At 42.1% G+C, this 17358-nt stretch overlaps 2 protein-coding genes across 3 annotated transcripts in view; one reads left to right on the plus strand and one right to left on the minus strand.

The window, feature by feature from the left end:
* LOC309703468 (uncharacterized protein) overlaps positions 1-17358 on the minus strand; it is a 147163-nt gene that overhangs the window by 16355 nt on the left and 113450 nt on the right. The window contains exons 1-8 of one of the 2 annotated variants that reach the window (XM_082528304.1): positions 10828-10979; positions 9626-9973; positions 6208-6540; positions 6016-6114; positions 2746-3072; positions 2278-2595; positions 1590-1913; positions 119-451 (exon numbers count right to left, since the gene is read on the minus strand). The exons of the other annotated variant lie outside the window; for it this stretch is intronic. Of the exons in view, the coding sequence (XP_082384430.1) occupies positions 119-451; positions 1590-1913; positions 2278-2595; positions 2746-3072; positions 6016-6114; positions 6208-6540; positions 9626-9973; positions 10828-10906 (2161 nt within the window). The 5' untranslated portion in view covers positions 10907-10979. Of the gene's footprint in view, positions 1-118; positions 452-1589; positions 1914-2277; positions 2596-2745; positions 3073-6015; positions 6115-6207; positions 6541-9625; positions 9974-10827; positions 10980-17358 lie in introns of those variants that run through there. 2 annotated transcript variants of the gene reach the window in all.
* LOC309698992 (uncharacterized protein) overlaps positions 12727-17358 on the plus strand; it is a gene marked incomplete at both ends in the record, with an annotated part of 34965 nt that continues 30333 nt past the window's right edge. Inside the window, one exon of the mRNA XM_082521801.1 lies at positions 12727-12802. Coding sequence (XP_082377927.1) covers positions 12727-12802 — 76 coding nt within the window. The remainder of the gene's footprint in view (positions 12803-17358) is intronic.

Below are 17358 nucleotides of genomic sequence, written 5' to 3' on the forward strand. Positions count from 1 at the left end.
CTTCAGTTCAGCTGAGGAGGACAGGAGGGAGGATAGGAGAAGTGTAGTAAACTTCCAATTTTTGGTCCCCAGAAAGATGTTAATACCTGTCCCCACATACTCGCGCACACACACAAACCTTTGACTATCAGCAGCACAGTTTTGTGTCTCCAAATTCTGTTCATGCGGTTATCCCTGTTGCTGACTTCACAGCTGTATTCTCCACTGTCCCAGTCTATGGGTTGTTTCAGGGTCAGAGTGAGGTCTCCAGTTTTCAGCATGTCTTCATTCATCTTAGTTCGTTCTCTGTAATACTCATCCTGTTCTTCAGGCTGGTCAGAGCCATTCTCATACACGTGGACCATCATTTCACCACATTGCCACTCTACTACAACATCTCTAGGCAGGTTTGCTGTAGTTTTAAAGGGCAGTTTGATCAACTCCGCTCCCTCCTGCACCTCCACCTGACAGACTGAGATGACAACAAACACAACATGAGCTGTACAGACAGCAGCAGGTTTTCAGGGTTGTAGAGGAAGCTGAAAGAAAGATCAGAGCAGAAGGTAACATGGGACTGAAATCTTTCAATTAAGTGATCAATGATTAAATCAATTTGATCATTTCAGGTTAAGGTGGCCACAGAAACTGGATCAGTACAGTGTTACATCAATTCTATTTAACTTAATTCACAAAATCACATCAATATTTGCCTCAAGGTGCATAATACTGCAAGGTAAAGACCCAACAATAATACAAAGAAAGCAGAGAAACCCCCCCCCCCCCCCCCCCCCCCCCCAAAATCAAGATCTATATTATCTATATTTCACATTTATTCAGTCTTTGAATCGGCACACAGGAAGCGCTAAAGTCACATGACCCCCCTAATTGGATGATTAAAGTGAAATTTAGCCTCATTTTACTGTTTAAATCTTTGTCTCTAACAGAACTGTGAGCATCGTTTTCTGCCGTCACCATGTGACCTCTCTCAGGTGGTCACTCACATTTAACTCTGTGATTGTCTTCTTTTCAATAATGGTAAAATGGACTGATTCTTATATAGCGCTTTTCTACTTTCCCGAAGGTACTCAAAGCGCTGTATATAACATGCCACATTCACCCAATCACACCCAGTCTCACAAGCCCTTTCTCTATACATAGTGCTTTCTAACTACAATCACCCACATTCATACTCGGATGGATGCATCGGAGAGCAAGTTGGGGTTAGTATCTTGCCCAAGGACACTTGACATGCAGACTGGAGGAGCCACGGATCGAACCACCAACCTTCCGGTCAGAAGGTGACCAGCTCTACCTGAGCTACAGCCACCCCTTATCCTCAGTAATACTGACAGCAAGGAGAAGGGACATTAATTTAAGTATTGAGTCTTTACTCGGAGAAGTGACAATTGTTTCTGTATGTATGACCTAATACGACTTATTTGTCTAATGTACAGCATAATACAAATCAACAAGAAAATCTTGTAGATCCAAATGCAGAACAGTTAACTTAATGCAGTAAGTCAAAGGAATACAGAAAGTTTGAATGTTTGCAAAGTAGGGAAACACAAATATAACGTGTATACAGAGAGCGAATACTGTGAATCCCTGACCTTTGACTTTGAGATTAACTGCTTTCTTGAACATGATGTTTCCCTCCCTGCTGTAGACGGCGCAGGTGTAGATTTTTGTGTCTCTGTCTGTGGGGTATTTCAGGGTCAGACTAAAGTCTCCAGTTTTCAGCAGGTCTTCATTCATCTCTGTTCGGCCTCTGTAATCCTGATCCTGTTTATCTGGTTTATTAGAGCCATTCTCATACACATGAACCTTCCTGTATGTGTCCATCCACTCCACTTTAGCACCTTCAGGTAACGTAAGTGTGGTTTTACAGGGCAGCTGGACAGACTCCTCCCCTGAATCCACCACCACCTGGGGGACTGAGGGGACAATAAAACATGTATAAGTGGTACAGACATGAACAGCAGGACTGATGATAACAGGGCCTCCACTTCCCCTTTTGTTTCATCACTCAGATTTGTGATTTCCATGTGTGTTCATGAGGAATATCAGGAAACTTTCACAGTTCTGGTTAAAAGCAATCATGTAGTTATTGTGACTGAGATGTGAGTGCTAACAAAATAGATATATTTGAACTGACTTAGCTTCAGCTGTATGCTAAATGCTAAACAAACATTGTGAAAAACTCATGAAAGTCTCATGGATGATGTGGACCCTAACAGTTCATCTTCTCTGAACTTTTACATTAACCTCTGACCTCTGACCTGTAACTACAGCACTGACCTCTGACAGTGAGCAGGACCTGTTTCTTCATCAGGATGTTTTCCTCCCTGCTGTAGACAGTGCAGGTGTAAGTGTTTGTGACTGTGGGGTATTTCAGGGTCAGACTGAAGTCTCCAGTTTTCAGCAGGTCTTCATTCATCTCTGTTCGGCCTCTGTAAAACGGATCCTGTTTATCTGGTTTATTAGAGCCATCCTGATACACATGGACCTTCCTGTAAGCATCTCGCCACTCCACTTTAGCACGTTTAGGTAAATTAAGTGTGGTTTTACAGGGCAACTGGACAGACTCCACCCCTGAATCCACCACCTCCGGGGGGACTGAGAAGAAAATGAAGCATGTATAAGTGGAACAGCAGGACTGATGGTAACAGGGCCTCCACTTCCCCATTTCTTGTTTCATCACTCAGATTTGTGATATGTACATGTAGGTTTATGAGGGGTATCGGGTAATTTTAATAGAGCACTGACCTCTGACAGTAAGCACCACTTGTTTCTCAAGTAGAATCTCTTCCTCCCTGCTGTAGACGGTGCAGGTATAGCTGTCTGTGTCCCTGTCTGTGGGGTATTTCAGGGTCAGACTGAGGTCTCCAGGTTCCAGTAAGTTTCTCTTCATCTTTGTTCGGTTCTTGTATTTATCGTCCTGTTCTTCAGGCTGGTCAGAGCCGTTCTCATACACGTGGACCTTCACGGCATCGTTGTCCTTCCACTCCACTTTAGAATCTTCAGGCAGGCGAATTGTGGTTTTGCAGGGCAGCTGGACAAACTCCACCCCTGATCTCACCTCCACCTGGTAAACTGAGAGAATAACAAAGGACAACATGATTAGGGCTGGGTATCGTCACTGATTTTCAGAATTGATTCAATCGACGATTCGATTCATTTTGAATCAGAAATTTTGCCGTAGGCAGTCAGAAATATTGTAATTCTGATCACGTATCAGTACATGTACCATTTTTTTATATCTATAGAAAGCTGACACTTGCAAGACTCAAAGGTGTAAGCATAACAGCAGATGCGTTTGTGTCAAAGTAACTGAGGACAAAACAGAAAAACATGGCCTGGGAGTTTATTGCACATGACCTTAAAAATATTCTGTAGTAGATCAGAAGTGAAAGAAAGGATCTGCACAGTCTGCACAGTCCATAGAGGGACCTCTATGGACTGTGCAGGTGTAGGTGTGTGTTACTGTGTGGTATTTCATGGTCACACTGAAGTCTCCAAGCTTCAGCAGGTTTTCACTCATCTCTGTTCGGCCCTTAAAGTCCTTGTGCTGTTCTTCAGGCTGGTCAGAGCCGTTCTGATACACGTGGATCTTCCTGTTATATTTGTCCTTCCACTCCACTTTAGCATTGTTAGGCAGGCAAACTCAGGCTTTACAGGGCAGCTAAACAGACTCCACCCCTGAATCCACCTCCACTTTGTAATCTGAGAGGACAGCAAAGCACAACATGATGACCTGAGCAGCAGTAGTGATGGTCACATGACCTCCCTGTCCCATCCTTGTCTTCTAGTCTCAGTCAGATTGTGTCTCAGTTTGTTCCTGATGTGTTCCTGACTCGTTCTTTGGTAACTAGTCTGCAGCGTCCTGTAAAGTGCTGCAGACATGTTGGATGAAGAGCAGAAGCACAGACAGACTGAGCCTCCACAGTCGGCCATGCCTCACACACATCAGCACAGAAACCATGAAGATCTCATGTGTCTGAACATCTGAAGCTCTCCACCACATGACTGAGCACAACTCAAGGAGGAGCATTTACTGAAGCTGCTGCAACATTTACTGTCAGCACATGTTTCCATGTCAGCTGCTGTTTACCACCACAGAAGAAGAACAGCTTGTCCACATGCAGCCTCTGTGTCAGATCAATGCAGTGAAGCACACACACTGTTTAGTAGGGGTGGGTTTTTATAATCAGTTTATCGATTAAAATCGATTCTGGCTTGGATAACGTGAAATCAATTCATTAAAATCCTGAATCGATTTTTTAATATTAATTTATTTTGCCCGAAATGCCAGAATCTCAGGTGAAACCTCAAAATTTCAACAACCACCAAACATTTAAAACAGTACATGAGAGCAGGGACACGGATTCTGCACAAAGACGTAAACACACAGCGCGACCCGCGGATCCGAATCAGTGAGATGTCGCCTTTCTCACCCGACGGCACGGACACGGTCGGGGCTGAAAGCCGACAGCTCGCTGATTCTGATGTTTCGGCGGGTCCGAGCTTTGTGTTCACACCCTTTTTGCGCTGAGTCTGAAGCTGTTGGCTTGATCTCTCTCCAAACAATATTGACCGAACCAGCAGCAAAAGAAGATCCAAACTACGCTTCACATAAACATCGTCATGAATTTCCTCTGACTTTTACTGTTTTGCTTCCACCACAATAAAAACCACACTTCATGCACAGCTCTCTCTCTCTCTCTTTCTCCTTCTCTGTACTTCAAGAACAGTTTCCCGTCTAAAAATCTGTTTTCTGCATTATTCGCTTGCTTGTTACGCACAAGTCTACCTTTGTTTACAGGCTGTCGGCCGCTGTTTTTTTTTCCGTTTTATATACTTCCGAAAAGTAAACCTAATTTCTGCTGTTCAATACTGAACAAATTTAAACTTTCTAAAATTATGCAAAATGTAAAACGCTTAGCCGTGTCTCTAATAAAACTGCTGTAACTTCAGAGGTGATGTTCATATGTTGATTAATGGTTTTCTTTCGTTTTTGATGTACTGCAGAATATTTTTATAAAATCCAGGCCAGGAAAATCTCCTTCATGTTTTTCTGTGTTTTATCTTCAGCTACTTTGACACAAAGGCCTCTGCTGTGACGCTCACACCTTTGATAAAGTCTTGCGAGTGTCAGCTTCCTTTTTATAGATACAAAAATATGTAAATGTACTGATCTGAATTATAATATTTCTGACTGTCTAAGGCAAAATTTCCCAGATTCAAATCGAATTGAATCAAATCGTGGATTGAATCGATTCGGGACCTTGTGAATCGGAATTGAATCGATTCTAGAAATCAGTGACGATACCCAGCCCTACTGTTTAGTAAAGTCATGTTGTGGAGCTGTTTCACTGATCAATGACTGAGTCTGAAGGAGGTTTTCTGACTTCTGGAACAAACCTGGAAGTTTCTCTTCAGCTCTCTGTATCAGCTGTTTGTAACTCTCAACTCTTTCAACTTCTGGAACTTTTACTACAAAAACAGTTCAACATACCCAGAATATCTTTCTGTTACCTGGATACCATTACTTCAACATGGCAATAGAGATAGAAGGTAACATGAATCATTTAAGTAAAGTAAACCCAGGGCTTCCCCTCCACGTTCACATGAAAGGGGCGGGGTTTATACATCTTCTAAGTCCTCAAATTGTTACATAGACATAACAGTGACAATGCAATGCAGAGCTTACACATCATTCAGTGGTTTTAGTGAAGTACAGCTTACAAACTTTGCCCCAGCAAAGAATCTATATCACACTGAAAGCTGTAGAAAAAAAAAACAATAAATAAATAAAAAATAAATCACTTTTTGTTTCCAGCTGATTTTACAATGAAGGAACATCACCTGCTCCTGACAGTTTAAGTCTTCACTCAGCTGCAGACTCACTGCTGTTTATGTGTAAAGAGTAAAGATTAAATATGAAAACTGATTTCAAACCTGGTCATCCGTTGAGGAGCCATGAAATGACACCTGCTAACCATCGGCATTATGGGTAGTGTAGTAGGAGACACTCACCTGACATGAAATAGTGCCGGAAATTAAATAAAAGACCTCCAGAAACCACAAGAAGAACCAGGATAATTGGGAGAGCTATGGCCCAGGATGGAAATGGCTCTGTGTAGAAAACAATAATAGACCATAATATTAAAACATAATAATAGTATGACAACATCTACAGCACCTCTGACCTTTATCTACATCTCTGACCTTTGACCTGCAGCACTACTTTCTGTCTCAGGATGTCTTTGTCCCTGTAGATGGTGCAGATGTATCCTCCACTGTCTCTCTTTGTGGGTTTTTTCAGGGTCAGACTGAGGTCTCCAGTTCTCAGCAGGTCTTTGTTCACTGTTGTTCGGTCTCTGTAAAGGCCGTCCTGGTCATTAAGTTGGTCGCCTTCGTTTGCATACATATGGACCATCATGAGTTCTGGGTCAGAGCGAGTCCACTCCACTGTGCTGTCCTCAGGCAGGTAAGGTTTTGTTTTGCAGGACAGAATGACGGACTCTAAGCCTTCATTCACCTTCATCTCCACCTGCTGGTCTGAGAGGACAATAAATCACAATATGAAATAGTCATCTGGGATATGAGCATTAGTGTTGCTAATCTATGTCTCTGTGGTAATACATCATCATTTGGCCTCTTTTTTCCCATTGAAAGCTAAACTGGATCTTTAACGTTAACAATTTAATCATCGTTTGATCATTTCCAGCATTAAAAAAGCCTTGATGCCATGGAAACATTGTTTAATGCACACAAAATCTTTATATTAGACACTTATAAAAGTTTTTATAATTTAAATGTAATGTATTTTAAACTATGTTTTCTTTTTTTGCTGTTTGTTTATTTTTTGACTGATCAGAAATCTCATTTTGAATTTGATGACAGCAGGATATCGCAAAAAAACGTTGGAATAAGGGAACAAAAGCCTGTAAAAGAAAGTTGTACTGAAAAGAAAAAGTCCACAGAGCAAGGCAGATGTACATACAAAGCACTAAATTGATCTAGCCCATGTAGTGGTCTATATGTAAGTACAGTGGAACCTCGACTAAATTCGTTCCAGAGCGTCTTTCGTAAGTTAAAATTTTCGTTAGTCGAAGCACCTTTTTCCATCGCCTTTTGAGTGAGGAGATGCTGGCTGAAGACAAAGTTCTTGGTGGAGGAGGACCTCGCTCATATTTGTCAATAATTTCTCTCTTTGTTTCCATCGAGAGCACCTTACGCTTCTTCTTTTCACTCGAATCACTTGCAGAAAGTTTTTTCGGCCCCATTATGAATGAACGGTAGGCTAATTGCATATGAGAAGCACACGAAATAGCGCACTGCAACAACGATACGTCTTTCATATGGAACAGCAAAACGCAAGTACAAAAGCCAAGTGGTTATCACATGATTCTTACTTCGTAAGCCAGGGTTCCACTGGATGAGAATTTTATATCTAATTATAAAATCAACTGTAAAGCAGATAAATAAAAAGCGCTTCACTGTTGCTTGCTACAATGCATTAGGAGCCTGGCTGCAGCATTTTGTATCACTTAGACATATAAATAAAGCTTTTTTTCTAAGCTTGTAAACTAGACATTACAGCTAACATTGCTGATGACAGCAGGACATCCTCAAGCAGACCCAATGTAACCGTAACCTGCTCTTTGGAAGCATCCCACATTCCAGACAAGTTTTAACAAAAGATGGTTAAATACAGTGTACCGAAGAACTCAGCACTTGTTAGCTTGTCTTTACTAAATGAATTCTTGAGTTTCACTGGGAGCCAGTATTTACTAGAAAAGGCTTCAGCAAGTGGTGAAAAACCTCAACATTTCTGAAGAGTGTTACACAGTTTTGACAACTAAATACGGTCATCAGAAAATATAAAATATTATGTATTTATGTATCCTCGGGGGGGTGGCTGTGGCTCAGGTGGTAGAGCAGATCAGCTACTGATCGGAAGGTTGGTGGTTTGATCCTTGGCTTCCCCAGTCTGCATGCCAAACATCCTTGGGCAAGATACTAACCCCAAGTTGCCCTCCGATGCATTCATCGGAATATGAATGTGTGTGAATGTAGTTTAGTTTGCACTTGAGTTTAGAAGTGCTTGTATGAGTGGGTGAATGAGGCATGTTGTATAGAGCGCTTTGAGTACTCCGGGAGAGTAGAAAAGCGTTATATAAGAATCAGTCCACTCTGCTATTGTGGCTAGGGATGTCGATTTCTATAATCGTTTAGATTCTGATTCATAAGGTCTCGATTTGATTTGATCCTCGATTCAGTTCAATTTTGACTCAGACAGTGAGAAATATTATAATTCTGATCATTTATCAGTACATTTCCATATTTTTATATCTATATATAAAAACAAAGCTGACACTTGTGAGACTTCAGAGGTGTGCGCATCACAGCGGATGCCTTTGTGTCAAAGTAACTGAAAATAAAACACAGAAAAACATTTTTCTAGCCTAGCTTTTTATATTACCTTAGAATATTTTGCAGTAGATCAAAAATGAAAGAAAACCATGAATCAACATATTAAGTGACTGACAGAGAGCCATCCAGGAAGTGTGATTCTATTGTGGTGGAAGTAAAACGGCAAAAGTAAGAGGGAATTAAAGACGATGTTTATCAAATGTGAAGCTTAGTTTTGATCTACTTTTGCTGCTGGTTCAGTAAATTTTGGTCAGAGAGTGACAAAACCTGCAGCTTCAGAATAAGTGAGATCTCGCCTTTTAGTCCTGATGGCGTGTCTGTGTATGTGCCGTCGAGTGAATGGTCTGTGCTTTGTGTTTAGGTGTTTGTGTGGAATCAATGTACCTGCTGTCATTTGGTGTTTTAGCTGTCTGGTGGTTGTTAAAATAGTTTTGTGAGCTGAGATTCAGGTGTTCCTGGCAAAATACATTTATATTTAAAAATCAATTCAGGATTTAATGAATCAATATCGCTTTATTCAAGCTAAAATCGTACCTTAGTTGTGGCTTCCATGGAGCTTAGATCTAAAATGTTGGTCTTTGTTTATAACAGAATTGCCAAAACACTCTTTGTTAGGCCTGCGCTCACAGGCCTCACTGATTCAGAGACTTATCCCCATGAACGAAGCAAGACAACCAGAGATTGATGGGTTTTAACTTGCAAGGGAAGCCGGTCGGATCAGTTGTCTGGGATCTCACCTGATCCCACACAACGCCAAAGAACCAGCGTCCCCTTACAGCCTTTATTCAGTCAACACACAACCCCATTGTAAAACCCATATGGTGTGTCATAAAGGTTAAAGGGACTGTGTGTGTGTGTGTGCATGCTCATCCGAGCATCCAAGTCATCTCACCCCTCCTGTATACGGTTTAACCCCTTTAACGATCTCTCATATACCGGTGCAGGTGAGACAATCTTATATGGAATGTGCCTGCAGTTAAACACTAATGGCTAAACCTCCTCCACCATCGTACATGTATGGTAGAAACAGAAAAATATCTAAACATGCAGTTTAAGAAAACTGCATGTCATTGTTGTGTTTAAGACAAATTTAAACACAACAATGGCAACTTTTAACCAAATCAATCTAACCTGTTTAACGTCTGATCTGTCCACAGTACTGACTCCTGAGCTGTATAAAGAGCAGGTGTTGGCATTTCTTGCTGACCTTTGACCTGTAGCTGTATAACTGTCAGTGTCAGCTCTTCTCTTCCAAAACTGATGGAGCAGGTGTAGCTGCCGCTGTCGGTCAGTTGTGGTTTTCTCAGAGTGAGGCTGAAGTCTAAAGTGTGCAGAGCATCACGCCTCATCGATGTGCGTCCGCTGTAACGCTGGTTTTGCCCTCTAAGGTCATCTCTTCCTTCTCGCTGTAGGTGGACAGAGTTGGGATGAAGATCATTGCGCGTCCACATCATTGTGGGGTCCTCGGGTGTAATACCTGAGTATTGACAGGGCAGCAGGACAGATCTTTCCCCCTCATTCACCTCCACCACCACAGCCAGGGCATGCTGGGAAACTGAAGACACATAAACAGACATAGAAATTAACTGCATGCTGTGGGTTTGTCTCAGATACCTCAGGTGACAAATTAATTTAAGAAACCCAAGACATGTGTTTGAATATTGAAACGTTGACTCTTGACAACACAATAGTAAGCTGGTTTGACACAGATGTTGTAGATACATTTATTGTACATACAAGTGTTTCCTTCACCACTTAATGTGACTGTGAATATGTTGGAGCGCCATCTTGTGACAAGTTTAATAACTGCTGTTCCAGTAAAGCAACATTACAAAAATTATTCTGATGCAGGTCCTTAATGTGACAGCAGTGGAACAGCTGTCAGTTCAGCCTTTATCTTCATCTTTTATACTGTGATGTTTTCCTGTTCCTGTTACACACAACACTGTACCTTCTTGTACATCACACTCAATATGAATAAACTGCAGGCTGCTCAGCCACTCCTTCCGCCTGAGGATAACCACCGTAGTAGAATCGGTTTAAACAAGTCTACACCATGTATACACATGCACACACACACACAGTGAGTAGTTGGCACTCCTGCAGAGGTATGTCAGAAATGTTCATCCTTGGCTCTCAGTGCCTACAGACTTGTACGGTGACTGCGATGAACGCCTGTTTGTAAGACGAGGACTGAACCACTGTACAAACAAAGGGATTTAGTGTAAAACTATTTTAGGATGTTGTTCAGCATCTCAATGATGGAAAAGCACAACCTTTGACTACAGTCTTTCATATTTTTACAAACAAAGCTTCTTTCCTTACTATTCGAGTTACTTGTTTGTAATACAGCTCCATAAGTTTTACACACAATCGGCATTTAAACAGTATTTAAAGTGTGTATCTTACTGTTGATGAGGAGCAGCAACACCAGCAGCATCTTCATCCCCCTGTAAACAAAAATCCAACTGGCAGAATTAACTGACATGGATGGATCAGAATCAGTGAGACATTTATCTCCAAATACTGGCACATAAATAAAAGTTTGCTTTTGGTTTCTTCAAGACTCTGTTCCAGAAAACAGGTTCAACAGCATCTGACTCCAAGTTTTACCTTGAAGTCGGTTATAAAACAAAAGGCCTTAGTGCACAGCAATGAGGAAATAAAAAGCAGTCTCTCTGAAAACAATAACACTCATCTATGAATGTGTGTAGCACTGCATCATTATATGGATATATATATATATCATACACATATCAGGGAAATATGTGAAGTTTAACAGTATGTGAAATCTATCTGGACATGGAAACCAGTGTTAATGTCATGGTGTAGGTAGGAATCAGACCCAAATGCAGAACTCTTCCAACAGAAAACTGTCACGGCAGGGCTGGGCCGATTTGTTTTGTAACTGGACCCAGAAGCAGGACACAGAGGATGCCAGAACTTTAAAGAACTAAAACTGAGCATTTTATTGTGGCTGATACAACACTGGGACACACAATAACACAAAGCAACACATGACAAGAACTAACACTAAACCTAAACTGGGCGAAACTAAACTATGTTTACTGGGACTCTAAGAAAACTGTGATGACATAGATACCGATCTGGACATGATGGTGAGCAGGAGCATGAGGAAAACTGAAGGGATAAACCCAAAACTTGAACATGTCCTGCACACCATCATTAAACACACTAACATAACATGGGAGATGACAACAGACGACCCAACACTCACTGAACAGAAACACACTGACTAAATGCAAATAAGGGAAGTGGCCACACATGGGAGCACAGCTGACACACATGAACCTAATGACAGGACAGGGGAAGTAAAATACAATGAACAAAGAACATACTGTACTCTTTCAAAATAAAACAGGAAACATGGCGACGTAGACATGACACAAGGGGAACCTGATAAACCATGAACTAAACTGCAAACTAGGCATGACCGAATAACTAGATAACTGAAAAGAAACTGCAATACAGATGAAATAACAAAATAACATGAAACTCAGAACCACTGGGTCGCATGAGCCAGGACCACGACAAAAACAGTGAATTTCACTCCGTTTCACTCTTTTTACTGTTCACAGTGTAAACACCTTCCGCGAACTACCAAATTTTCAGGGTATCCATGGCGAAATTCCCCCTCCAAGAACGTTTTTCTGGACTTTACCCTTCTAAGTCCACCAAATATTGGTAACCCCTACCCCAGCACCTGGCATCCATAATCTGAGTTATAGTATAAGCTGGCACACCATCAAGGACCTGGGTGGATGGTTGACCGTTGTACAGATGTTGGACATCTGTTTTTTGTTTTTTGGGGATCGTTTCTGCTAATGAGAAAACACACTTTCCTGTTGTAAAGTACCTCTTAAACGCTTTCCCACACTTAACCCCTTCTCAGAGGACTGCAGACCAAAGTATCTCATCAGGGAAAATGTGTTTTTTTCAGGTAAAATTGGGTTTTTTTTTAATCATTTGGGTGATAAGTAGTTCTGAATATTTGTGTTTTTTTTACTCAGGTTATGTGTCATGCACTGTGAGTGGCAGGAGGGATTGGAGGGCCCAATACGCAGTAACAAACAAAAACCAAGGAGCCAAAATCAGGGAACAAGAGTCCACACAGAGCGTCTACAAAGGCCCTGAAGGCCCAGAAGCAGTTCACACATAGTTTAGGGGAAAGCAAGCAATTCAGGGCTGACTCAACGGTTGACAGCACAACAGTAACTCAGGGGGCTGACCTGGAGCTCAACAGCCCAAGACAGAGCTGTCAGGGGGCTAGCCACGAGGAAAGTGGCGATGGCGCAGGTGAGGAGAGATGCTGACTGTGTGGAAAACTGCAGTGGCCATGCGGTTCAGGAGGCCTTCCATGATGGCAGGACACCCAGCCGATGGCCTGGAAAGTGCTATCCTCTATGCTGTTGCATGCCAGAGCAGCAGGTTGAAGGCCACATATAGCAACAGACCTAAACTGATCACAAGGCCAGTAATGTTGGGATTTCACACAACCCAGGAACAAATCATGAATACATAATGGGCTTGGATTTACAACATTATGAATGAATTGTGCTCTATTTGGAAGCAGCTGGCACCTCCCCTGTCGACAGGTTGTGTGTGAGACTTTAAATCACCCATCCCATTCGCTTCCGCTTATTCTTTTCAGGGTCGCGGGGGGCGCTGGAGCCTATCCCAGCTGTCATAGGGCGAGAGGCGGGGTAAACCCTAGACAGGTCGCCAGTCTGTCGCAGGGCTAACACACAGGGACAGACAACCATTCTCACTCACATTCACACCTAGTGGTAATTTGGATTATCCAATTAACCTATCCCCACAAGCTGCATGTCTTTGGACGGTGGAAGCAAGCCAGAGTACCCGGAGGGAACCCACGCAAACACAGGGAGAACATGCAAACTCCACACAGAAACACCTGATGGTAACTCAGGACCTTCTTGCTGTGCGGCAACAGTGCTAACCACTGTGCCACCGTGGTGACTTTAAATCATCAAACTGTAAATTTTAAATTTTAAATTGTTATTGATCCCTTTACCCAGTGGCAGAACGTGGGGGTGGCTTACTGGGCTTAAGCTCGGGTTGTTTTGTCAGAAGCCCGGGGTCTTTTGGAGTGTAATTTTTCATAGTTAGATGCCTGGCTGACAACTGTATAAAACAAAAAGTGCACACAGTATTTGAAGCACATAGTGCACACTGTGGGAATTTACGACTGTGCGTGAATCCCCCCTAATATTGGTATGATCCGAGCTCAGGCACTGAGTGAGGGGGCGGGGCAGCTGCTGCCTGTGAGTTCGCTGTTGGAGAAACGGAGCCAGGCAGACAGAGGAGAACTGAAGTTTGAGCAGGTACCAAAGCAAATCATTCGTACCGTACAAATAATGTAAATATGACGGTGAATCACGAAAGATTGATATCAAACTGATCACTTGACCCAATATTACGTTACTTGAAGTGAATCAACAAACGGTGAAATGAAAAGCCGAACAACAACAAAGCTGTTTCTTTAGAGAGTCTCAGCTTACATGTGTGTTTATTTCATATTTTCAGTTGTTTCCCTCCACGGCTAAATAAATCGGTTTCAGTAATGATATACAAGAATGGACATAAGGAGCTTCTTTCAAAGAAAAAACTCTGGTAGATGTTATTTTATATATTATGCTTTGGATGTTGTTCAGTATATTTCTATGCAAAACAAGAGGAACTTCAACACACAGCAGTATATTCACAGTTTAAACCAGATATTTACACTTTATGGAAAACACAAGAACATTTTTTTACTGTTAAACATCAATTTAGAGTAAACTTGTTTTGGTTAAATAAATCTTGAAATATCTTTTGAATTAGTTAAATGTCAGAATAAAGAGAGACAGAGCTTCTATTTATTATCACTTTCATCAAATTTAGGAGTACATATACACTAAGTTTATTGTTAATTAATAAGAAAACTGCAGACGATTCGATTCTGAGCTGAAGAAGCTTCTGATTGGTTAGTAGAGTCCATGTGAGTAAACTGGTGGCACAGCTGTGGATGCATATAAGGCAAAACACAGAGCCTGTTTCTGTGACATGGGAAAATCAAGAGATGTCAACCAAAACACCAGGAAAAGAACTGTGGAGCTCCATAAGTGTGGCTCAGTTTGGAATACAATTTGGTGCCATTTGCAATTAAGAAATACAGATAGTTTCTCTCTTTACTCTTAAAGTTAACAAATATGTTTTTATATTTATCAACCTAAAAAAATAAACATTTAGTCTGATTTGATGTTACAATTAAAAAAGTGTTTTTATCTGAAGAGTAAATATCTGGTTTCAACTGTAGATTTGATGATTGTCAGCACAAAGAGAGAGAGAGGAACAGAGAGGGAGAGAGAGGAGCAGAAGGGGAGAGAGAGGAGCAGAGGGGGAGAGAGAGGGAGAGAGAGGAACAGAGAGGGAGAGAGAGGAGAAGAGGGGGAGAAGAGGGGGAGAGAGAGGAACAGAGGGGGAGAGAGAGGAGCAGAGAGGGAGAGAGAGGAGCAGAAGGGGAGAGAGAGGAACAGAGAGGGAGAGAGAGGAGAAGAGGGAGAGAGAGGAACAGAGGGGGAGAGAGAGGGAGAGAGAGGAACAGAGGTGGAGAGAGAGGAGCAGAGAGACTTTCACACAACTTTATTTACACCGAGTTAAAACAAAAACAAACAAAACAAAAAAACAAACACACAATCACAACATTCATTGTACACCAAACACTGACTAAGGTACCCAGCACACACACTCAAAAGTTAAGCACAAGTGTCCCATCTGCTCCTACTGAACACAAAACCCTTCCAATGCCCCACATAGTTTCAAAGGAGTCCAGACTGTCAGTCAGAGAGTAAAAAGCATGCTCTACTCTCAGACGGGATGCCAACAGGCCCTTCAGACTTTGCACAACATCAGTCCAACCCTGACCCAGCATCTGGTTCTTCTTAGTTTTCCATATTGCCAGCTTAGCTGTGCCAAACAAAAAATTAATCAGAACCAAGGTCTGCCTCTTCTGCACTGAATACTTAGGGCCAAAAACAAACAAAGGTACAGAGAAAGCCTCCCCTAAAGATTCCACCCACTCCTGCAACAAAGAAAATAAACCCACCAGCCGCGGACAACAGACCACTAAGTGCTCCAGCGTCTCCCTCTCTGAACAAAAAGGACAACCCTCCCCAGTGCTCGGGTCCAGGTGGGCTCTGTGTCTGTTCGTGGCTATTGCTCCATGTATAATCCTCCACTGGAGGTCAGCCATCCGTTTTTCAACAGGAGGCTTATACAGGACCCTCCACCTGCCTTTAGGGGTACAGACCGAAGCAAAAAACTCAGTCCATTTTGACTCCCTGATTCCAACCAGAGAGCAGAAATTCAGCACCTTAACACAGCAGAAATAAAGCTGCTTCTTGCCACAAGAGCTGAAACTATCCAGCACTGGTGTCCCCAGGGAGAGCAGCATGCCACTCCCCTCAGGCTGCTCCTCAAAGGCAGGACTGCCCATCAATGAAGGGAAAACATATTCGCTGTCATCAGCCCATTGATCAGTCAGGACACGATCTCCAGCAAAGTATCTCAGTGATGGCGACAGAGATTGCCAAACTTCCTCCATAATCCTCTCCAGCACTCTGTAAGACTTAATGCCTGTGACATCACCAAGTGCACCCATAGACATCCTTGTAAGATGACCCAGTTTGACAACGCCAGCCTCCACAAACTTGGTCCTTATTGTGGCAGAAGAAAACACAGTGCTTGGAAAAAAGTCATTAAAAAACAGCGGCTCCTTGAAAAGCCACATCCCAGGTCTGGGGTCAGGAGCAGGTGCGACCTTCAGCGCCCGCCAGGCGTTCACCACCGAGCTGTAAAATGGCCCAAGTCCAGACAGATCCACTTGATCCAACTTCAGAAGAAAGAGGTGTTTATCCAATCCAAGCCGGCCCGCTCTCCTAAGCAGCAACTGAGCAGAAGCCATCCAGCTGTGACCACAGCCATACAGCAGCCTCTGTGCCGTCTGTAGTCTAAAGGTTGCTGTTCTGGACAAAACATCTATTAGGCCTTGTCCCCCCTCCGCCACAGGAAGATACAGGCCCGCCGCACGAAGCCAATGCTATCCCGACCAGACAAACTTCACCAGAAGCCGCTGCACCTCTTCCAGAAGACCGGGTGGTGGCACTAAAACAAGTAACCTGTGCCATAAAGATAAGGCAACCAGATTGTTAGCTACTAGAACTCTACCCCTGTAGGACAGGTAGGGGAGCAACCGGTTCCATTTAGACAGCTTAGCCTCCACCTTTTCCCGCACTCCCTCCCAGTTCTGCCTCACGAAACTGTATATGCTACAGCGTTAAATGCATAGCAGGGCAATATCTGAGCAACAGTTTTCAAGTGCTTTGTATCATATAATGCAGTTTTTTCAAGCTTTTTACAACTGATGTTACCGTGGTCTTTTACAATATGTACAAAAAAACGACCTTTTTATTTTACACACATGCAGAGATCCAATATCTTCTCTTTAGTTTCAAACTATTACATTATGTTTGTGTTCTTTTGTGAAATTTGTAAAATAAATGTACAGTGTTTGTAGAGTGTTTTGTCTTGTTCTTTATTGTTTTTGTTCAGGTAAAATAAAAACAACATTTCATTTTGCATGTAAGTTTTCTTAAATAAACATTGTTAAAATTGATGTATTTTTAGATTAAATTATTTAATTAAACAAAATGCTAAATTGTGTTTCGTTTATCTTAAAATAGATATCTTTACAATATCAAACTCTTTTTACTGTTGTCCCCCATTATAATGTTTTGTTCTTTAATTGTTTCTAAAAAGAATATGATTTGAAGAACATTTAACATTCTTGTCAGGTACTAAGCAACTTCTATTTGGTTAATAATATTGAACATTTTTGGGGCTATAATAAAATGAATA

This window comes from Aulonocara stuartgranti, assembly GCF_965226115.1.
Source record: "Aulonocara stuartgranti genome assembly, chromosome: 3".
In the NCBI taxonomy this organism is placed as follows: Eukaryota; Metazoa; Chordata; class Actinopteri; order Cichliformes; family Cichlidae; genus Aulonocara; species Aulonocara stuartgranti.